The 23,453-nt window shown below is 42.6% G+C and overlaps 1 protein-coding gene across 3 annotated transcripts in view; it reads left to right on the top strand.

Moving 5' to 3' along the window:
• The window catches only part of pld1a (phospholipase D1a), a 31,097-nt gene extending 8,508 nt beyond the window's left edge, over positions 1–22,589 (top strand). For all 3 annotated transcript variants that reach the window (XM_010886218.3, XM_010886217.2, XM_010886219.2), the window contains 25 exons: positions 5,822–6,052; positions 6,260–6,429; positions 7,012–7,154; positions 7,721–7,829; positions 8,027–8,092; positions 10,539–10,597; positions 10,680–10,772; positions 11,557–11,709; positions 11,839–11,988; positions 12,338–12,421; positions 13,261–13,342; positions 13,769–13,879; positions 13,964–14,155; positions 14,836–15,052; positions 15,241–15,369; positions 15,544–15,662; positions 15,792–15,905; positions 16,095–16,205; positions 18,310–18,398; positions 19,022–19,135; positions 19,225–19,274; positions 19,374–19,511; positions 19,892–20,045; positions 20,140–20,257; positions 21,187–22,589. In XM_010886218.3, the coding sequence (XP_010884520.2) occupies positions 5,854–6,052; positions 6,260–6,429; positions 7,012–7,154; positions 7,721–7,829; positions 8,027–8,092; positions 10,539–10,597; positions 10,680–10,772; positions 11,557–11,709; positions 11,839–11,988; positions 12,338–12,421; positions 13,261–13,342; positions 13,769–13,879; positions 13,964–14,155; positions 14,836–15,052; positions 15,241–15,369; positions 15,544–15,662; positions 15,792–15,905; positions 16,095–16,205; positions 18,310–18,398; positions 19,022–19,135; positions 19,225–19,274; positions 19,374–19,511; positions 19,892–20,045; positions 20,140–20,257; positions 21,187–21,411 (3,189 nt within the window). In that variant the 5' untranslated portion in view covers positions 5,822–5,853 and the 3' untranslated portion in view covers positions 21,412–22,589. The remainder of the gene's footprint in view (positions 1–5,821; positions 6,053–6,259; positions 6,430–7,011; positions 7,155–7,720; positions 7,830–8,026; positions 8,093–10,538; positions 10,598–10,679; positions 10,773–11,556; positions 11,710–11,838; positions 11,989–12,337; positions 12,422–13,260; positions 13,343–13,768; positions 13,880–13,963; positions 14,156–14,835; positions 15,053–15,240; positions 15,370–15,543; positions 15,663–15,791; positions 15,906–16,094; positions 16,206–18,309; positions 18,399–19,021; positions 19,136–19,224; positions 19,275–19,373; positions 19,512–19,891; positions 20,046–20,139; positions 20,258–21,186) is intronic.
• Positions 22,590–23,453: the final 864 nt, after the last annotated feature.

The following is a 23,453-nucleotide window of genomic DNA, read 5'->3' as shown; positions in this document are numbered from 1 at the left end:
GATGCGCCGCAAACAAGCAAGAGAGAATGGCAAAATTAGCTGTCTTTTTTATCGATTAGCATTTGGCATGTGTATCCAAGTCTATACTGTCTTCAGGTTTTCAATGAATTGCATATCTTTATTTTTGGGACATCATGAATTGAAAACTATCAAAAACTAACATCACAATCGGAAAGGGTAAATAATGTCTTGGCAGTGGAGGGGAAATGGACTTCCTCAGAGCCTCCAGACACATTGGTCAAACTCTATATACTCCTCTGATCCTACTTGTCCACACAGATAGCCTCTAACATTAACAGTAATAATAATTTATTTATAATAATAATTTATATTTGTAAATCGCTTTTCGTTATAGAGGAATAATCTCAAAGTGCATGAAAAAGAAATTCAGAAATAACAAAATAATCATATTAAATAAATAAAACAAATAAAATATATATACAGAAAATACACATTAAACTAAAATTCAAATACAAATGATTATATAACAATGTACAGTATAATTTGATTAAAGTGCAGGGTAGGGCCTGCTTTAAAAGCTATGATGGCTGTGCAGCCCAGAGGCTATCAGGGAGGGAGTTCCAGAGGAATCATTGGAATCATGTGACTGAAAAGTCAGAAGAGTTAAAGAATGATTCATTGGGTATTGTCAGAGGTCTTGGTGAAGAAAAATAACAATCTGCAGTTTTTATGTCTGTGAGTTGGCGTGTTTTTGTGTGTCACAATGGAAGAGAAAGGCACACACAGCTACAGCTGACCTCCAACTTATTGGTATAGCGAACGGTAACCCTAGACACAGGGGTGCGAGATACCACACTGACATACATCAAAGACACACAGCCTCACACAAGTTCCCAGAGACACTGTGTTGTTGTCATGGTGAGCTTTTTTTGACTTAATCTTAGATGGCCGAAAGCCAAGAGAAACTGTAATCCATGCTTCTGTTTTGTTTAAACAGGCCCTACAAACTTCTAATTTAAGCCACTTCTAGCAAAGAAATCTATGGATGTAATGAGACCTACAGTGAGCATGTGGAGTGGCCTCTGTAAGTGTTGGGGCAGTGAAGCATTTCTACTTCTTTTTGCTCGATAGCCCAAACGTTTGGATACAAAATTACTATGAGGTTAAAGTACAGATCCCCAGCTTTGATTCTGAGGTATTTATGTGCATATTGTTTTGGAAAATACAACAGTCTTTTATACATTGTCCCACTATTTCAGGGCTCCAAAAGTATTGGGAAAGATTAATATAATGTCCAAATTAAGCACTTGATGTACCCATTACATGCAATTGCTGCCTGAAGCGACCCGCTTACTTCACCTGCTGCTGGGTATTTTCTCTGGTCATGTTCTTCCAGGCTTGTTCTGCAGCCATTTTCAGTTGTTGTTTGTTTTGAGGTATTTTTGCCTTTACTGTCATCTGTCAGATGTGCTGGCATGCTGAGAACCTTTTTTCTCCACACATTCTTCTTGCCAAGAATTCTGGTACATGTTAATCTTTGACAAACCTCTCCACAAAATCTTTTTATTGAGACCCCTTGTGATCGCTGTTTTTTATTGTATGCGACAACCAATCAGTCGTTTTTGGTAAACCTAAGGTTTTGGAAATTTGCCTCAAATAAATTTAGGGATCTCGTAATCCTAACAGTATAACACCAAGTCAATTAAACTTCAGGGATATCAATCTGTCCAGATAGGAAGCATAAGCAATTGTGAGTCAGTGTCACCTGTTTTGGTGCAAATGATAGTGACAACAGGTACACTGGAGAGGCAACTGCAAGACAACCCCATGGTTTTTGCAGGTGGTGGCCATAGACAATTGCCCTCTCCTTATCCTTCCTGACTGATTCTTCCCTGGTTTTGTGTTTTGCTAGTGTCCTTGTGATAACTGGTAGCATGAGGCGGGACCTGCAGCCCATTTAGGTTGCACAGGTAGTCCAGCTCCTCCAGGATGGCACATTCAGACATGCCGTAGCAAGTTTTGCTGTGTCTCCCAATACAGACTCAAGAGCATTAAGGAGATACCAGGAGATGGGCCATTACACAAGGAGTACTGCACAGGGCTGTAGAAGAGCATCAACCCAGCAGCAGGACTGGTATCTGCTCCCTTGTGCGAGGAGGAACAGGAGGAGCACTGTCAGAGCCCAACAAAATGACCACCAGAATTGGCAGGTCTGCCATTGGCAGAACTGCCGTTCTCTTCACAGATGAGAGCAGGTTCATCCAGAGCACATGACTGACGTGAAGGAGTCTGGAGGCGCCGTGGTGAACGTTATGCTGCCTGCAACATCATCCAGCACGACCGGTTTGGCATTGGATCAGTGATGGTCTGGGGAGGTATAACCTTGGAGAGTCGCACAGACCTCCACGTGCTAGCCAATAGTACCCTGCCTGCTGTTAGGTACCAGGATGAAATTCTCAGACTCATCGTCAGACCTTACGCTGGTGCAGTGGGCCTGTGGCAGTGGGTTCCTCCTGGTGCAGGACAATGCCCGGCCTCATGTGGCCAGAGTGTGTAAGCAGTTTCTGGATGATGAAGGCATTGATCCCATTGACTGGCCCTCACGTTCCCCAGAACTGAATCCAAATGAGAACCTCTGGGACGTTATGTATCAGTGCATCTGACGCTGCCAAGTAGCGCCACAGGAGCTCACTGATACCCTGATCCAGGTCTGAGAGGAGATCCCCCCGGACATCATCCACCATGCCCAGACGTTGTCAGGAGTGCATACAGGCACATGGGGGTCGTAAACATTACTGAGTCACATTATGAGTTGTCGTGATGAAATTCACCCAAGTTAAAACCGCCTGTGATTTCAGCTGTTTACTTTGATCTTCAGTGTAAGTTTGAATCCAGCCCTCAATAAGTTGGTGATTTTGTAAATAATCTTTAATATATTTCAATCATTGAGACCTGATGTGTTATTTGAGCGTTCCCTTAATTTTTTTCAGCAGTGTATTTCGGATTCATTTTCTTTGATTTTTAAGCCTCATAAAGGCTTTCCTGACTCAAATGTTGACAGATTCCAATTGCAGACCCCAAAGACAAATGTAAAGCCTAGACTCAAGTGTAGACATGAACAGTTCTCATATGCCTGTATAAATATGACAAAACACCTGACTAACCAGAAACACCTGTCAAGCCAATTGTCTCAATATGTTTGATGCCCTGAAATATGATATGTTTAAAAGTGTTGTAATATTGGAGTGGTGAAACCAATATTAACACAAACCCTTAAATAAAAGCTGAGAATATATACACTAACCTCATGGTGATTGATTGATTTCAAATCCAAACTTTTGAAATACAGTACAAATAAGAAAACTCTGCTATTCCAAATCTTGGAATACTCTGCCAATACTCTGCTATTCCAATATTTTTAACACAAATTACCTTTAAGGTACATAGAACCATATATGGAGTTCATTTCAGGTGATTTGGTGATTAATGATCACTTTCCGATGATCTGTATGGGACTGAAAATTAGAAAATATAACACCTGTTCTCTGAAGGTTTTCTGAGACAAGTCAGAACAGGAAGACAGACTCATAGATGACATAACACCACAACACACACACACAACAAGCCTTAACTTGCTTCCCACACGTTAAGATAATGAGAGTTTTGTAGTAAAATGTTTGTGTGTGTGTGTGTGTGTGTGCGTGTGATCAATGTCTATGTGTAAATGAATGAACCCAGAAGGTTTTCAGGCTGGTCTCCACTAGCAAATATGTCTTACCTACATAGGGGTTAAGGTTTGATGTAAAAGTTCCAATTGGGCATAGTGTTAGAATTAGGGTAACATTTTGGACTAGGCATTATGGGTTAGGACTTTGATTATTAGGTCTAGGTTAAGTTTTAGGAATCAATGGTTAGGTGGTTGTGGTATAGCACTAGGGGATAGGGAACTTGGATTTCTGGTTTTCCGGTCTTCACAAGGATAGAAAGTGAGAGTGAGCCAATCAGGGTTAGGGTCAATTCCATTTACTGTATATGACTGTCAATTCAGGAAGTTCCCTGAAATTCTAATTCCAATTCCATTAAATTATTACCAGTGAGAAAACATTAAATATTAAATAGTAAAATTTGAGTTTTTGTTGATTTCTTAAGTTGACTGGAGTTAAAATGTAACATCCACCTTGAACAGCTTCAGGGAACTTTCTCTATTTCTCACCAGAGATGACATCACAAGCTCTTGTTGCAACTGAGCCCCGCCTGTCTGTCTGGCTTTGCACTCGGGAAAAGGAGACGCACATGCACGCACGTACGCACACACTCACACACACACACACACGCACAAACAACACACACACACCCTCCCACCAAATAACACTGACCTATGCTTTACTATCCTGAAAGACGTCTTCCTCAGAGTTACAGTGTCTTTCTCTAGGGCTGGCCAGTTGACCAATGAGGTATCAGCATCTCTGACCCATGACCTTATACCAAGAGGATAACCTTTGGTTCTATTCTGGGCTGTGTGTTTGTGTGTGTGCGTGTGTGTGCGTGTGTGTGCGTGTGGGTGCGTGTGTGTGCGTGTGTGTGCGTGTGTGTGTATTCTGCTGACAATTTCACTTCCACCTTCTATGTGTCAGAACTAAAAGCCTGTGAGGTCATCGAGACTGAATAGGGTCTAACATTCATTGATATGAATTGGTGACGATGACCACAGAAATATATCTATGACTAAAATACGTCTACCACTAAAATACGTCTACGACTAAATGCATTCTCTGGTCCTCAAGTGGTTCTGCATAAGGGCGTGTGGCCCATTGAGTAGGTGGAGGGGGCTGGACTCCAAGGGCTTGGTCCGTCATCATTGGTCCGTCAGTCATCAACTGTCCTACTTGTTCGGGCTCCGGTGTTGTCCCATCTTGACTGTTGTTCAGAGGTATGGTCAGATGCAGCCAAGACTGACCTAGCAAAGCTGCTGCTGGTGGAAAACAGAGCAGCATGTCTTTTGCCTACAACTACAACACTCAGGACTTATCATGAAAATAGGCGGGGCTAATATTGACAATAGTGTGTGTGTGACTGTCACTCTTGCCTACAGCTATAGAGGAGACTAATGTGTGACTTTCTTGTTTTTAGAAAAAACTTGTAGTTTGTTAAAAAACGCTAATTGTCTCTACAGTCAGGAACCCACTCCAACCAAAACAGACATGCCACCAGGAGGCCCTTCAGAGTCCCTAAGCATAGAATACAATAGTCTTTCCCTGTCGTGCCTGTTTGTTGTCTTCCACTAGCAGCATCTTCTCACCAAGAATCTGTAAATGAATAAAGGCTATAATAAAGGTGATTCTGGCTACAGAGCCAGTAGAACCTAGAATCAATACTAATGACAATGCAGATGAACAAACACGAAGGTTGGGAAAGGTCCTTGCTTGAGTGAGTCCTGAGGGAGGATGGGGTCAAAGGGGAGAACTAGGAGAAGGCAGCAAAGTGTCATCTCAGGGGCTCACAATCCACACTGCCTGAGGCTACCTAGCAGTAAAGTAGTATACAAAAAAACCCTGATAAAACAATTGGTGTCTATTAGTTGCAGTTATACTCCATTTTATTCTGTTTTTATTTTCATGTCTGCAGTGTCACTGTATTTGGTAAATGTATGTAAATTGCAACATTGTGCATTATTTTTAGTTGAGTGTCTGACCATTAGGAAGATAAACTGTCCACACACACGCACCGCTGCAGGGATACTCTGCCCTAAAATAGAAGAAGATAAGCATGGAACTGATTTCACTCTTGAACAGACAAGAGCCGACCTCTGTGCACCACAAGCCACGTGAGTCTACAGCTGAAGTGCCCCTCTCCATTCCAGGTGTGCCCTGCCCCCAAGGTGAAGTGCTAACCATGCTGGGTGAAGCCCCCCCTACCACCAGTAGTCTCAACCTAATGGCTTCTGACTCCTCCAACATCGCTGTAGAGCCCAGTGACATCGCGGACGGCCTTGGCATCAGCAGGAAAATGTCTGACGTGGTTGAGAGTCTGGACACCAGGGAGCTGGATATAGGAGACGGAGAAGACCCCGACTGTGACCCCACCACCCTGGGTGCGTGTTCGAAGAGAGCTCTCGACATTAATTATACGCTGACAGATGTTTCCTGTTCGGATGACATTCACCAACCTCCCCCTGTTACTGTTGTCCCTCTTCCTCACACCGACCCTAACTCGCTCACTGGCTGTCTCTGTTGCTCCCCACCTCTTCCTCTCTCTCACGTTCACCCCTCTCCCTCCCTCCTTCTATGTGTCTCTACAGGGGAAAGCCATATAGGTTTCAGTGCTGTTTATAACACAGTGAGTTTTAAGGAGTCTGAAGCCAGGGTCTATCTCTCCACGATCCCCATTACCGCTAGGATTCTGGAGGTGGAGAGATTCAATACAGCCCAGGACCGGTTCAACATCACTGCGCAGAGGAGCGTCAACAAGGTGTGTATACACACACACACACACACACAATCACATGTTTGTCTTTCTGTCTTTGCAGGGTCCTGAGACCTAACCCTAACCCAGAAGTGAATATTTGCTATTCCCTAAACCAAACCCAGAAGTGAATGTTTCCTATTCCCTAGCCCTAACCTAGAAGTGAATGTTTCCTATTCTCTTGCCCTAGCCCAGACGTTAATGTTTCCTATTCCCTAGCCCTAACCCAGAAGTGAATGTATCCTATTCCCTAACCCTAACCCAGAAGTTAATGTTTCCTATTCCCTAGCCCTAACCCAGAAGTGAATGTATCCTATTCCCTAACCCAAACCCAGAAGTGAAAGTTTCCTATTCCCTAGCCCTACCTCAGAAGTTAAAGTTTCCTATTCCCCTGCCCTAACCCAGAAGTAAACTTTTCCTATTCCCTAGCCCTAACTCAGAAGTTAATGTTTCCTATTCCCTAACGCTAACTCAGAAGGGAATGTTTCCTTTTACCTAGCCATAACCCAAACCCAGAAGTTTGTGTTTCCTATTATCTAGCCCTAAAACTACACACAAACTCACTTATTAACTCTCTTTCCCTGGTAGAGTCTTCCTGCTGTGTTTAAGATTGAGCTAAGACATGGAGAGTTCACTTGGGTGGTCAAGAGAAAGGAGAAACATTTCATGGAGCTCCACAGAGAACTGCTCCGCTACAAGATGTTCATGATGGTGCCGCTACCCTCGCGCAGGTACACACACACCCATGCTAGAGCATGAAATGGTACACAAACACGTATGCTAGAGCATGAAATGGTACACACATATCCATGCTAGAGCATGAAATGGTACACACACATCCATGCTACAGCATGAAATGATACACAAACATCCATGCTAGAGCATGAAATGGTACACACACATCCATGCTACAGCATGAAATGAACTCTAGAAGTATTTGGAAAGTCTTTTGTGGTTGAAGTGCTCACTGGACAGATAATCATTATGTATTACAAAATAACCATGTTCAGTACTTTGCATGCAATGATTACAGGCTCAACACCATTTGTTGGGTATGATCTATAATGATGCTATACCAGGCCTGTGATGTTGTCATCTCCAGTTCCTGCTCATTTTTAAACATTAATAAAATAATGTATAACTGATTAAATACTTTTTAAATTCACTGTTGCTATAAACTCATTCATTTTGTAAAGCCATTGTAGTCATTGTAAAGGGCACCGTACCATAAGTTTGGAAATTCACGGAAATAGTTGCATACTGTATACGGTAACTGTGAATTTGATACATGTCTCAGCCACACAACAAGAAGAAAAACAATGAAAAACAGTGAAGCCAGAAAGATGCCCGAGCTTCCCCGTGGTGGGGGTGAGTTGGTACGGGACGAACAGATCTCCAGCAGGAGGGTAGGTGTGTGCCTGAGTGTTGAGTGTGCCATTCTCATCATTCTAACTAAATGTCATTTTTATATTGACAATTCGACCTAATTTTACAGTCACGTTTATTTTGTTTTATTTTACCTCCCTCTGTATAGATATTGTACTACACTGTAAAACGTTACATCTATTCTGAGGTAATGTGAGCCATTCTGCTCCCTGAACAGAGACAGTTGGAAGATTATCTGAACAAGTTGTTGAGGATGGCCATGTACAGGAAATACCACCACACTGTGAGTATTACTGCAACAAACGTCAACGATGCCAAATGATTTCCGTGATTACAGATAAAATCAACAGCTCTTCGACCTGAGCAACTAGTGTCGTTGCTACAGTTCGAGTGAAGTAAAAAAAAAATCAAATTAGAGTAGGTGCAGTTTGTTTGCTGCTCGTCAGGTGGAATGAAAAGTTTCTGTCAAGTTTAGGGTCTTTGCAATGGCAAACTGAAATTTTGACTTGAAATGAAGGATGCATTGGTGAGAAAGCGAATGGTAAATTACGACCAATTTATCACCGGTAACAGGCTTTTTAGGTGCAAGCCTATAGACTGGTTCATTAAGTGCTATGATTTGTCGACCACCACAACAGACCAATGGAAGAAGACACTACCATCACTGTTAACATGGCCACAACAGAGAAGAGAAAAACCTAGATAAGAGTGCTGTTCATGGTCTATAGTGCAGCATTCAACACTATTGTCCTCTCTAAACCCATCCCAAATCACACCGTGCTACTGGATATTAGACATTCTGACAGCCAGACCTCAGGCTGCGGGAACTGTATGCATTTAGTTGAACAGTTTGTACCTTGTGCATCCTGTTCATAAATGATCAAATGTAAAACTATTACTTGTGGCTTCCAGTGCATCTCCAGAAGCTGATGTAGAGATCAGGCGGGGGACAATTCAGAACTGCTTATCAAACAGAGGAGCCACACCCTCACAGAACATACACCTGAATCTCACCAAGATCCTCTAGCAAAATAAATGATCTACAGAAATAAAGGTGGAATACTACTGTGGCATTAATAAATGTACTCTGCAAACTTGACTTGGGAGCAGGATACCATCAACTCAACTCTTGGATATTTTCAGCTATGGAAATCTTTCAGACCGCCTTGACACAGCTTCTCAGAGTGCTCACAGAGGAAGGGCATGTGTGGGAGTGGACCTCAATGTCAGTGTACATGCAACTTACTGGAATATAGACTCAGCAGTGAGACAGTCGTGACCTGCTTCGAAGAAACAAAAGAAACTGAAATCGTGGTAGATGGCGCCCTGGTGAGTGTTGGAGCATTTTTACTAAGACTTGCTTAGTTGTGAAAAATGCTCGCACTCGCCTACGCAAGCCCACCGCTGTCACCTGTGGAGCCACAATCCTCAGACAGAAGGGAAAGCACTGGCCGTTATTTGGGGCTGCCTTGGTTATTTTAGCTGTACGGACACACCTTCACTGTGGCGGCTGATCCCAGGCCCTTTGTGTCTGTCATGGAAAACCCTGACCCTCCCTCCAACCTAGAACTGTACAACGGTTGCTGAAGCTTTGCGACTTTCCGTTCTTACCCGATATAATTACTTCTCCAGACAGCCTGTCCCAAAGCAGGGCACCGAAGACAACCATGTCTCAGAGATTGCGGTAGATCACATCTTGCTGTGTCCCCCTTGCTGTGACTCAGGCGGGAATTCAATCAGCAACACTGTCCTACCGATGTGTTCTCAGTGCCATCAATACTTTTAGAACAGGACATTGGCACGACCTGGTAGAACAAACAGCTGACCTATTTCCAACACAACGGACTCAGCTACACTGCATTGACAATAGGAAATCCAAACTGACTGTATCCGATCTGCTGCTCAGAGGAAATCTCACCAGCAGCATCACCCAGCCTGGTGATTAAGACAGAAGACTGTCAAGACCGAGAAGCTCCTCTGTGAAATGTTTGGTGGCCATTTATTGACCAGAGAAGTGAGGACTGTCTCAAAAACCTTTCTTGCATGTCAGGCGTCCACCATTAAATTGTTCCATGTTCCTTTTTAAATGACTCCATTCCCATCCCCTCTTCAAATGACTCCGATCCCATCCTCCTCTTCAAATGACTCAACTCCCAGATCCATTTCAAAAGCAATCATTTGTTTTTCCTTTCCCCGTTTGCTGTCTACCTGGTATTCCACCAAAGAAGAATTACATCACATTTCCCACGAGCCAGCTGAGAAGACAGTTCATAACTCATATAGAAACCTCTCTCCAAGGCCCTGTGAAATCAACAAATGTGCACATTTCCGCAGCTACATCTCAAGGACCCTGACCAGCTATTTAAGAGCCACACATGCAAAACTGAAAATGAAAGAGCATCATGATAGATCGTTTTGTCATCCCTCTCCGCCCTAGATTGCAGACAATCTGCTGATTATATGGCTACGACCAGCCAACAAATTCTAGTCACTTTTCCTCAGTAAGCACTGTTGTTTGGCTACTGTTTGGACATCTGTGTATGTTGAAATCAGATACAATGGATACCATTTCTCCATATTTTCAGTCAGCAGCAGTCTCTGCTTCCTGGGGATCCATAATGAACTATATAGTACTTTTCTAAACTATACCACACGTGTGTATACCAGAAAAGAAATCACTATGAGTGTGGCAATTACTTCTCTAAAACAGCGTTTCTCGCACTCTTCAGATGGAGTTCATAGATGTCAGCCAGATGTCCTTCATCCATGACCTGGGACCTAAAGGACTGTGAGAAAACATACATGTCATTACAGATATGAAAGCCAACTGAAAGTTCAGAGTGTTTCATGTCAACAACATTGTGTTTCAGGGAAGGAATGATACACAAGCGGTCTGGAGGTCATCGTATCCCGGGCTTGAACTGCTGTGGTCACAGTGAAGCCTGCTACCGCTGGTCGAAACGGTACACACACTGTTAGGAACTGTTGGAGCGTAGATGCATTTAATATTATTCACATGTTGAGTCTTTCGTGATAGGAGTCTTAAATAAAACACTATCTTCCTTTCTTACAGGTATCACAGTTGTTTGCAGGTTAGGAGCTACAGGTTGTTTCTAGACAGTTTAGACTCTATAGGGTAGTGGCTACAGGTTGTTTCTAGACAGTTTAGACTCTATAGGGTAGTGGCTACAGGTTGTTTCTTGACAGTTTAGACTCTATAGGGTAGTGGCTACAGGTTGTTTCTAGGCAGTTTAGACTCTGCAGGTTAGGGGCTACAGGTTGTTTCTAGGCAGTTTAGACTCTGCAGGTTAGGGGCTACAGGTTGTTTCTAGGCAGTTTAGACTCTGCAGGTTAGGGGCTACAGGTTGTTTCTTGGCAGTTTAGACTCTGCAGGTTAGGGGCTACAGGTTCTTATTGATTTATTCTTCAGGGATGTTTACCATGGCTATAAGTTATATAGGTTTTGTCAAAAGCCCATACCAACCTGGCTACCAGACATGACAGAAAAAGTTTCATGTGACATTTTGAATATCATGGGTTTGGTTGTTGCCAAGTGGTGTTATGGTGTCATTATTTCTATCTATATCTTTATTTTTGTAACCACTATTTTCAAATGTTTATCAAACCAAATCTTCACACATTGCTCCCTCTATTAATGGAAAGAACCAAATGCACGCTGATGTATCTCTCCTTGTGTGTATGCGTGTGTGTGTGCGTGTGTATGTATATGTATGCATGTGTGTGTAGCTGGTTAGTAGTGAAGGATTCGTTCCTTCTCTACATGAAACCAGACACAGGAGCCATTTCCTTTGTTCTCCTGTTGGACAAAGAGTTCAGCATCAAAATGGATTCCAAAGACACGGAGACCAAACATGGAGTACGCATCGATAGCGTTTCCAGGTGGGTGTTACGTGTGTGTGCATTAGTCTGTGTGTGCAAAGAAATAGGAGGAGGTGAAACCATGTGGTCAGGGTGTTAACTGTGTGTTTGTTTGTTTGCGCGCGTGTGTGTGTGTGTGTGTGTGTGTAGGACACTTGTACTGAAGTTAAACAGCTACAGACATGCTCGCTGGTGGGGTCAGGCTATAGAAAACTTTGTCCGTACGCACGGGAAAGCGTTCCTTCGAGACCATCGATTCGATTCCTTTGCTCAGGAGGAGGATAACATCCCTGCCAAATGGTAACTATGGAACTGCCAAAGGGTAACTATCAAGGGTAAACATAAACCAAAAACTGTTCTGGTGAACTAGTATGCAGATGTGCTCCAAGTCAAACGTCATTGGAGATAGTTGTAAGATGTGAAGTGCAGTGGTTAGTATAGTAGTAGTGTAGTAGTTACGGTTGATGTGAAGTGTAGGATGTAGTGTTTGTGGAGAATGTGTTTCTGAAGACACCATCATGTGGGTGTTACTGGAACAGTCAACTCTGACTGTTACTATAGCAACTTTTACTTTCTCTTGTGATGATTGAGGAACCAGCAGAAGGTGTTAACCATGGACAATCTTGTGTTCTTCTGTGTCTACATGTAGGTACGTGAATGGAAAGAACTACATGGAAGATGTGGCTGATGCCCTGGAGGAGGCCAAAGAAGAGATCTTCATCACTGACTGGTGGTATGTGTGTGTGTGTGTATGTGTGTCTGTGTCTCTACTCCAAACTGATATCACAGTGATATATCAGTATTTGAAGTTTGCCCAGGGGTAGATGAGGCCTAAAAAGCAAGTGTCTGTTTGTGAAGGAATTAAGGACACATGAAAGAGTAACATAGTTATGAGGGTTAAGTGACATGATTAGGGTTCTGTGTTAATTCTGTGTGTATATGGTTTGGGTTAAAGTTAGGTATTACGTTCAAGTTTATGTATTCATTGGGAATGGATAAGGTAAAGTTGTTTACTTTTTACATGGATTCAATCTCACAACCTTCAAAGTAAATATCCCCTTTAGCAAGATACTGTACTTTCAGAATGCCATTTCACAACACTCATCACTGCCCCTAGTGGCCAGTGTTCAAACCATATGAAAAACATCTAATATTGACCTTTCTGTTTGAGACCAGTCTGTCTGTGTTGTGTGACACTGGGTGGCACAGCTGTTAACGTTGTGTGTAAATATACAGAGATTATTTAATGTAAACTTAGGGACCCAACAGACTACTGACAAACTAGTTGTCTGATGAAACTGGTCATATTACCATATTTTACTAATTGGTTTTGGTATGGGAAGTGTGTTTGTGTGTACAGGATTTACCATGCTGGTATGGACCAAACTTTCTCACGGTTATAGTACTACACCAAGTAACATTTGACCTTGTGAAAACTTTTAGCTTGTTCCAATGAGGAATATTTACTGCTTTAGGGGTAAGGTTGGGGTAATTTTTGGGATCCCCAAAAGGATTGTAAAATGTAAATGTGTGTCTGTGTGCGTATCCATGTGGGCATATGTGTATTTGTAGGTTGAGTCCAGAGATTTTCCTGAAGAGGCCAGTGGTGGAGGGAAATAAGTGGAGACTGGACTGCATCCTCAGACGCAAAGCAGTGAGTTCCAGCATGTTAATCCATATGATATGATCCACTCATAAAAAACTGTGAGTTTCAACATGTTAGTCCACATGATATGAACCACTAATAGAAAGCAGTAAGTTTCAACATGTTAGTCCACATGATATGAACCACTAATAGAAAGCAGTAAATTTCAACATGTTAGTCCACATGATATGAACCACTAATAGAAAGCAGTAAATTTCAACATGTTAGTCCACACGATATGAACCACTAATAGAAAGCAGTACATTTCAACATGTTAGTCCACACGATATGAACCACTAATAGAAAGCAGTAAGTTTCAAACTGTTACTCCACTAACTGCCTGCCTAATTTTCACCCCCGTGTAGCGAATGCACTAGCTACATTTGAATTTGTCCTTGCATCCTCACTGTCTCTCTCTCTTTCCCTTTCCCACAGCAACAGGGGGTGCGTATCTTTGTGATGCTGTACAAGGAGGTGGAGCTAGCTCTAGGCATTAACAGTGAATACAGCAAGAGAACACTGATGCACCTACACCCTAACATTAAGGTAGGACATTGTGTGTGTGTGTGTGTATGTGTGTGTGTGTGTGTGTGTGTGTGTGTAGTAAATGTCCAGGTGTTTCCTCTTTAGGTGATGCGTCACCCGGACCACGTGTCCTCGTCTGTATACCTGTGGGCGCATCACGAAAAGGTCATTGTCATCGACCAATCAGTGGCCTTTGTTGGTGGGATTGACCTGGCGTACGGTCGCTGGGATGACCGAGAGCATCGACTGACAGACGTGGGAAGTGTGACGCGTTCCGTAACCCTACAGATGGAACAGGTCAGACACACACACACACACACATTTGACACATTACACAGATACAAATATTAGACACTGTCATGAATACACAGGGACGGGTTGCAGAACCGAGCACAGAACACTCCTTTCATTAACACAGTCCAAACACAAAGTCTGATGCCAGGCAGAGAGAAATGGTGCGTGTTAAGACAAATGCAGTGAGGGCAAAAGTACAAAAAGGGCTTGGGCTAAGAGAGTTGGTCAAAATACGGACTAGGCTAAAGGTCTGGTACACGTAACAGCAACACAGCTGGGGTAAACATGCTTAGTATGCTGCACGAAACAGAGAATACCTCACAAATAAACGGAATGCTGAACAGAACTAAGTAAAGGACATAATTACACACAGGTATGGAGAAAAACAGGTAAAACCACTAATGACATAAACAGACATGACTAAAAGAGGACCGAGCATAGATATATGATACTAAAACTGTATCTGAAAATAAAGAAATGCACACTACCTGAAAAAACAAACAAGGAAAGACAAGAAACCTCACAATTACACAGAGACACAGATTATACACACACATACACAAACACACACACAGATTATATATACACACATGACACACACGCACAGATTACAAACATACTGTACACATATTGGAGTAAAGACATTGCGTGTGACCTCTGACCTCTCCCACCTTCATTCACAGAGCTCCGACCACCAACCCTCCACTAGGGGCGTATCCTCTCTGGGGGCAGCTGCCAATAGCAACGGAGGCAACCAATCATTGCCTGGCGACCCATTGGTGGATCTACCACGGCTGAAGGGGATTGGTCGAACCAGGAGGATGCATTTCTCCCTGGTCAAACACATCCATAAACACACTCTGCAGCATGCAGACAGTATCAGCTCCATCGACAGTGTCGGTATGTGTGTGTCAGTAATCTGACCTCTCTTTGTTTTACTGATATGTTCTCTCACTTGTTTGTGTGTGTGTGTGTGTGTGTGTGTGTGTGGGAGGGAGAGGTTGTCGGTGTGTATCAGTAATCTGACCTATTTGTTATACTGTTATATTCTCACTCTCGTTTGTGTGTGTGTGTGTGTGTGCGCGCAGGCAACAGTTCAGTACAGAGCCTCCAGACAGGTGTTGGAGAGCTGTTGGGTAACACCAGGTTTTGGCATGGTAAAGACTACTGCAACTTTGTCTACAAGGACTGGATCCAGCTGGAGAAACCATTTGATGGTAATATACACACACAAACACACACCCACCCACCCAGAAACACACACCACACACACCGCACCTCACTCTTTGGCATAAATGTTTTCCTTCAGTAGTGAGGTAATACGTTTCCACTTTTAATGGAAATAAAACCTAATTTCCCGTGGGAACGGTTTTCTCTGTGTTTTTCTGTAGACTTCATTGACAGGTACACCACTCCCAGGATGCCCTGGCATGACATCTCCTCTGTGGTCCATGGGAAGGCTGCCAGGGACGTGGCCAGGCACTTCATACAGCGCTGGAACTTCTGTAAGGTTAGACACACACACACATATACACACACACGCGAACACACACAAACACCATACGTCATTAAATCATTAAATCGTGAGCTCCTTTAACAGTTGTTGTGCTGTATTTCTCTTGTCTGTTTGTCCCTGTAGATAATGAAGCCTAAGTATCGTTCACTATCCTACCCGTACCTCCTGCCAAAGTCCCACAGCACAGCCGGGGAACTGAGGTACCAGGTGCCTGACTGTATTTCCACTAAAGCACAGGTAACACACAAACACAGACACAAAGACATGCACATGCACACACACACACACACACTCACGCACACACACACAGACACATAAATAACTGACAAAAATACTGACAAATCTGTACTTTTGAATTTCATCTGTTGAGATAAGTGTGCAGACACCAACAGACCCCTGACCTGTGTGTTGTGTTGTGCCCTTCAGGTGTTGCGGTCAGCCGCTGACTGGTCAGCAGGTATTAAACACCATGAGAAGTCCATCCACAATGCCTACATTCAGACCATCGCCAAGAGCAAACACTACATCTACATAGAGGTACATATGTAGTACTACACAACACTGCAAGGCACTACATCTACATAGAGGTACATATGTAGTACTACATAACACTGCAAGGCACTACATTTACATAGAGGTACATATGTAGTACTACACAACACTGCAAGGCACTACATCTACATAGAGGTACATATGTAGTACTACACAACACTGCAAGGCACTACATCTACATAGAGGTACATATGTAGTACTACACAACACTGCAAGGCACTACATCTACATAGAGGTACATATGTAGTACTACATAACACTGCAAGGCACTACATCTACATAGAGGTACATAAACTGATCAGCCATAACATCATGACTACCTGCCTAATATTGTGTAGGTCCCCCTTTTGCCACCAAAACAGCCCTGACCCATCGAGGCATGGACTCCACTAGACCTCTGAAGGTGTGCTGTGGTATCTGGCACCAAGACGTTAGCAGCAGAACCTTTAATTCCTGTAAGTTGTGAGCTGGGCCTCCATGGATCGGAACTGTTTGTCCAGCACATACCACAGAAGCTCAATTGGATTGAGATGTGGGGAATTTGGAGGCCAAGTCAACACCTTGAACTTGTTTTTGTGTTCTTCAAACCATTCCTGAACCATTTTTGCTTTGTGGCAGGGAACATTATCCTGCTGAAAGAGGTCAATGCCATCAGGGAATACCATTGTCATGAAAGGGTGCACATGGTCTGCAACAATGCTCATGTAGGTGGTACATGTCAAAGTAAAATCCACATGAATGGCATCAGACAAGGCCACCTTCTTCCACTGGTCCGTGGTCCAGTTCTGATGCTCATGTGGGCATTGTAGGCGCTTTCGGGAGTGGACAGGGGTCAACATGGGCACCCTGACTGGTCTGTGGCTACACAACCCCATATGCAACAAACTGCGATGCTCTGTGTGTTCTGACACCTTTCTATCAGTACCAGCATTAACTTTTTCAGCAATTTGAGCGACAGTAACTCATCTTTTGGATTGGACCACACAGGCCAGCCTTCACTCCCCACGTGCATCAGTGAGCCTTGGCCGCCCATGACCCTGTCGCCGGTCATTGCTTATCCTTTCTTGGACCACTTTTGATAGGTACTGACCACTGCAGACCGGGAACACCCCACAAGGGCTGCAGTTTTGGAGATGCTCTGACCCAGTTGTCTACCCATCACAATTTGGCCCTTGTCAAAGTCGCTCAGATCCTTACGCTTGCCCATTTTTCCTGCTTCTAACACATCAACTTTGAGGACAGAATGTTCACTTGCTGCCTAATATATCCCACCCACTGACAGGTGCCATGATAGCGAGATTATCCATGTTATTCACTTCATTTCATTCATTTTCATTTATTTTATTTATAAAGCACAAATAAACACTACTTCCGTAGACCAATGTGCTGTACAGAGACAACTGCAGATAACAATAAAGAAAATAACACATGATGAATTTAACAATACATACACAGCACCAGGACAATTTCCTCAACTATTATTTGCATATGCCAGCTCAAAGAAAAATGTCTTTAGCCTCACTAAAAATGCCAAGGGTTGGTGCAGCTCTGATTTCAACAGGGAGGCTATTCCATAGTTTAGGAGCAGCAATGGAGAAAGCTCGGTCTCCTCTGGTCTTAAGTTTTGTTCTAGGGACCACCAGAAGGCCTTGGTTTGCAGACCTAAGAGCTCTTGGTGGTTGATGAACAGTCAACTTCACCTGTCAGTGGTCATAATGGTATGGCTGATTGGTGTATGTTGTACTACATAACACAACACAGCACTACATAGTACTAGCAGTTATTAACAATGTAACAACTGTTGTACTACTGTGTAACTACTGTTATATTACTGTGTGTATTTGGTGAATACACATATACCAGAAGGACATCAGAATAATAATTCAGTAACCCTACATTCTCTGTTCTGCCCCGTTCCCATTCCTGCTCTCTCTCTCTACCTTCTTCTCCCTCTCTCCCTCTTTCTCTCATTCTTTCTCTCCCTTTCTCTATTCCTCTCTAACCCTTTCTCTACCTCTTCTTTCTCTCCCCCATCCTTCTCTCTTGCTTTACCCCCCCCTTCTCTCTAAACCACTCTGTCCATCTCCAGAACCAGTTTTTCATCAGTTGTGCTGACAACAGGACAGTACATAACAAGATTGGTGACGCAATCATCGAGAGAATCCTCAGAGCTCACAAGTATGTGAACACGTTCATGTGCAGGTGTATAAGGTGTGTGCGTGTGTGTTTTGAAGGTGTATTTGTGTATAGTTTACACTATATTGGAGGAGACCTAAAAATCCTTGCAAGTACAGTAAAACAAGGAAAATCTGACCTGGTGAGAACATTTCACTGGTCCCGATGAGGAGAAAGACAAATAGTTGGGTAGGAAAAATACGATTTTGAATAGGAACAATGCTTGGGTGCCCCACAATGACAGAAGGCCAATTCCCACGTATGGCCTTGCATCATCGCAGCAAAGCCCAGCAGGCTCAGGAGAGTTGAAGATCGGGACAATCTGCTTTTTATCACACTGCTCACTCAACCAGCTAGTGTTAGCTGACACATATATTCTTGGAGGAGAACACATCCAAGGGAAACAACTGTAACTTGAAGGCTTCTGACCTTTCACAAGAATTGCTAGCCCAGGTAAATTAACTTTTCTCTGAGACCAACCATGGACGGGTTTGAACCAATTTGCACCTTCATATTTCAGGTCCCCAGAACTGTTGGTAACCTATGACCATGATTCAAACTTGTGCCCTCAATGACGTAGCTGTGCTAGTCAAGTCTGTTTTAGTATGTAATGTATCTGTCTATAGGGAAGGGAATAAATTCCGTGTGTACGTGGTGACTCCACTACTTCCTGGATTTGAAGGTGACATCACAACAGGAGGAGGAAATGCCCTCCAGGCTGTCATGCACTTTAATTATAGGTGAGACCCGCCCCCATCACACATACTGTCACACACATATACACACACACACACAACGTGTATTCTTTTTTTTCTGGTGTCCTCTTCAGGACCATGAGCAGAGGAGAATACTCCATCATCTCTCAGCTGAAGAAGGAAAGTAAGGATAACATTTGTATACACCTTATGAAATCCACTTACAGTGGCAGTACTGCATAAAGTTTCCGTGGTCTGACAACTAAGTGTGTGTGTGTTTCAGTGGATGAGCTCCAGTGGATGAATTACATCTCGTTCTGTGGTCTGAGGACCCACGCTGAACTCGAAGGACGCCTGGTCACAGAGCTCATCTACGTCCACAGCAAGATGCTCATTGTAGACGACAACATCGTCATCATAGGTGTGTGTGTGTGTGTGTGTCTGTGTGTGTCTGTGTGTGTCTGTGTGTGTCTGTGTGTGTCTGTGTGTGTCTGTGTGTGTCTGTGTGTGTCTGTGTGTGTGTGATTGCGTCCAAATGAGTATTGCCTGACTTTGTATGTTACTATTGAATAATTTCAAAATAAATAGGTATAAAATGTTAACTATCCATTACTGGCATTACTTGGACTCGGCAGGTTTCACAGATAAATTCCAGAAGGAGCCGTTGCTTTTGGTCCCTGATCCTTCTGTTGGTGAAGGAGTGTACTGCAGCTTCTACATTCAACTAGATTCATCTGTGTTGTCTGCGACCTGATGCATGTTCTGTGTCTTTGTGTACGTGTGTGTGCGCGCGTGTGTTAGGTTCGGCCAACATAAACGACCGCAGCATGTTGGGGAAGCGCGACAGCGAGGTGGCGGTGATCATTGAAGACTCTGAGACTTCCACTGCGGTGATGGATGGTCAAGAGTACCAGGCTGGATGTTTCGCCAGGACACTACGTCTAGAGTGCTTTAGGTACACACACACACACACCATGGGTAACTGTTCTGTTGGCCTTCATCTGATCAATAAGACATTGCTCATCTCTTGCTTTGTTCTCTCCTGTCAGGACTATCCTCGGAGCTCATACGGACTTGACCATAGATGTGTCTGATCCTGTCTCGGACCGCTTCTATAAGGAAGTCTGGATGACCACCGCGGCACGGAACGCCACCATTTACGAGAAGGTGTGTGTGTGTGTGTGTAACAGAGTCCAGCGAGGGCTGTGCAATGAGTGAAAACCTCACTTCCCGATGCCTTAAGAGGTGCTCCAGCATTAGACGCTAGGGCCCATGGGATTCCACACCATAGTGATGCGACTTTGATTCCTCTTCAGAAGTGAACAAAAACATGACAAACTGCTGCGATTTTTGAAACGTGAAAGCCCCCCACCCCCAAATGAGTGATCGTAAAGTTACAGAGCTAGGCAAAGATGGTATAATTAAGTGGAGCTACGGAAACTATAATAAGGTTTCTAGAACAACTCTTACTTGATCTAAAACTTCAAGCTATCGGAGATAATATATTGTGAGTACCAAAAATCCCTGAGGTTTGAGGCAGAGAGTACTGAGGAAGTGGTGAGAAATTGATTGGTCAAAGTGATGCAGATTCCAAAACAGAATGCTGAAAATGTTGTTTCTTGAGCACACGTGTCAGTTCTGTAATTAAGACTTTAGAAATATAAGCTTTCATTTTAAAATTTTAATTGGTATTCTGAAACCTTTGTAGGTACTTCAAAAAAATGCAGCTTTGGAAAAAATTAAGAGACCACTGCACCTTTTTCTTTCCTTTCCAAAAAAGTCGAAAAGGAAGGTTTTGAGTGAGGAACAGAAATGTTCAATTTGAAGTGGTCTCTTAAATTTAACCCTTCTGTTCCTCACTCAAAACCTTCCTTTTCGACTTTTTTGGAAAGAAAAGAAAAAGGTGCAGTGGTCTCTTAATTTTTTCCGGAGCTGTATACTGATTATTTTGAAAATAAATTATTTCATGTTTGTTCCCATTGTGTGGTGATTTTTTTAAAGAAAGCAAGATGTATAATTTCATTTTATTACAAAAAATGCCTATCGCTCTCTCTTCCTTTTGGTCTTCCCCCTGCCTCCCTCGTCTCTCTCCACAGGTGTTCCGGTGCCTACCGTCCTCCCTGGTTCGTAACATGGCTGAGTTAGAGAGTTACCAAACCACAGCAGGCTTGGCCCAGTCTGACCCAGATAAAGCTAGGGAGGAGCTCAAAAGGATCAGAGGCTTCCTGGTTCAATTCCCTCTGGACTTTCTATCAGAACAGAACCTAATGCCTTCTGTTGGGACCAAGGAAGGCATGGTACCTACTGAAATCTGGACATAGAAGGCTAGGCACTCCAGGGGTTACCAATAGGTTGTTTGGCAATGACTTGCACCCATTAATGAGTAGCTTGCCAGAAAACTCTGAAGGTGCATCCAAATTCCATGTTCTAACGCAAACTGCCAATATCAGACACTTCAGGCTACTACTTAATCAACGCCTTTACATTCTCAACACCATTTAAGCCATTACACTTTAGTCAAACCCATTATCAAAACTGCCAAGTTGACTTACCTGGATGAAGTAATATATCGTGAGAAGGTTTCTAGTATATACTTGCCCAAAAGGTTGGAGAGCTCTGAAAAGTCACATACAAACACCTGCACTTAAATGGTGGATCTGAAGAAGTTTGGTCACCCAGCTGATAGCTGACGAATCAAACCACAAAGATGCTAACTTGCTTGTCATATCCACAACTAAGCCAATGAGAGCTAGCCATGTGGACTGATCAGGAAGTTAAGGTTTCTCACCTCTATTTAGGAGGACAGAGCAATACAGGATGTTCTGATATAAAAACATTAAAAAGAAAAAAATGATCCATGATACAACAGGAACAGTATGGACCATTTCATATTCATATTTGCAAAATGTTTTACTAGACGGAACACAGATGAAAAATGTGTGATGAAAATGAGGACATTAGTTCCACTAAAACTTATTTTAGAAATATGTTTTCTCCTGTTTCCTGCTTGAACATGACCCTGTACACTCACATAGATGGTTTACCAGTGTATTACTGTGTGTTGTTAGCATGTTGTTATATTGATGTATGCTGACACCATTTTTACAGTTCCTATAAATATACCTATCTGCAGAAAAAGGTGTTGTCTTTAAAAATTCAAAATGTAAATATTTATAACCTAAATATTGTACTGTAAATTGTCTTTGTAAAATGAGAGTTATGAACTAATCACAAAGTAATTATTGAATGGAAATAATACCATGATAAACACTCATTGAATGTACAGTTCTTACAACTCACGTTTTTTTGCCTTGTAAGTATATAAACTGTTCTATCAGGCCTTTTAATTATTTATGATACCTACTATAGATTTAATGAATCATCATGTCATCTGACAGGATATTTCTACATACATTTTCTATATACAGTGAATTTGACACAATCCAAACAAAATGTTTGTTTGGCTCTGTATTTCATCATGTTGGATTAAAAATTATTCAATTACAATAGGGTCTTATTGGATATTTTGGAATTACAACATGCTTTGTACACAGTCCCCTTTAGTAAAAACACTAAACTATTTTGATAGGGAGAATGAAGCAGTGTTGCATATTTTGTATTGTAGGTTGTTTTAAAAAAAAAATTTGTATCTAGATGAACAAGAATTATGAACAGATTAATGTTGAAGATTTTAAAAATTATCATGTAAACAGGTATATTTTCGAACTGTCACATATCATTTTCCCTAGGTAATGTGGGACACTTCCCTGTAAGATACTCCTTGTGGCTACTGAGGTCTAAATACGATGTCTCATCGAGTTTGTGTTAGAGTGGTGTAGTATTAAATCTGGTCCTGCTCCATGTATAAACACAACCAGAAAAAAATATATAATGGTTGGGAAGAAAGGAGGAAGTGTAGTGTGGAGTTTATAATCCTTCCAGGATTAGAGGAGCCAAAGCGCAGCGTGTGCATGTGTTGAGCCTGATAGACTTACCAGAATGCTGTTCTGATTCTCAGCTACAAGTGTCATGTCAGCGTTAGCCTCTAATATGGATAAGACCCTATACTTTATGTACCCAATAGGAGGCACACATCGGTGTCATCCTCATACAGCATCTCAAAGAATCTGATTATATCTGTTCATGTGACAACACTGAGGAAATGACACTTTGCTACCATGTAAAGTAGTGAGTGTACAGCTTGTATAACAGTTTACATTTGCTGTCACCTCAAAATAACACATCACATAGCCATTAATGTCTAAACCGCTGGCAACAAAAGTCAGTACACCCCTGAGTGAAAATGTCCAAATTGGGCCCGAAGTGTCAATATTTTGTGTGCCCACCATTATTTTCCAGCACT

This window comes from Esox lucius, chromosome 22 (assembly GCF_011004845.1).
Source record: "Esox lucius isolate fEsoLuc1 chromosome 22, fEsoLuc1.pri, whole genome shotgun sequence".
Taxonomy (NCBI): Eukaryota; Metazoa; Chordata; class Actinopteri; order Esociformes; family Esocidae; genus Esox; species Esox lucius.
The sequence above is the reverse complement of the archived record's forward strand: the minus strand, read 5'-3'. Positions and strand labels throughout refer to the sequence as shown.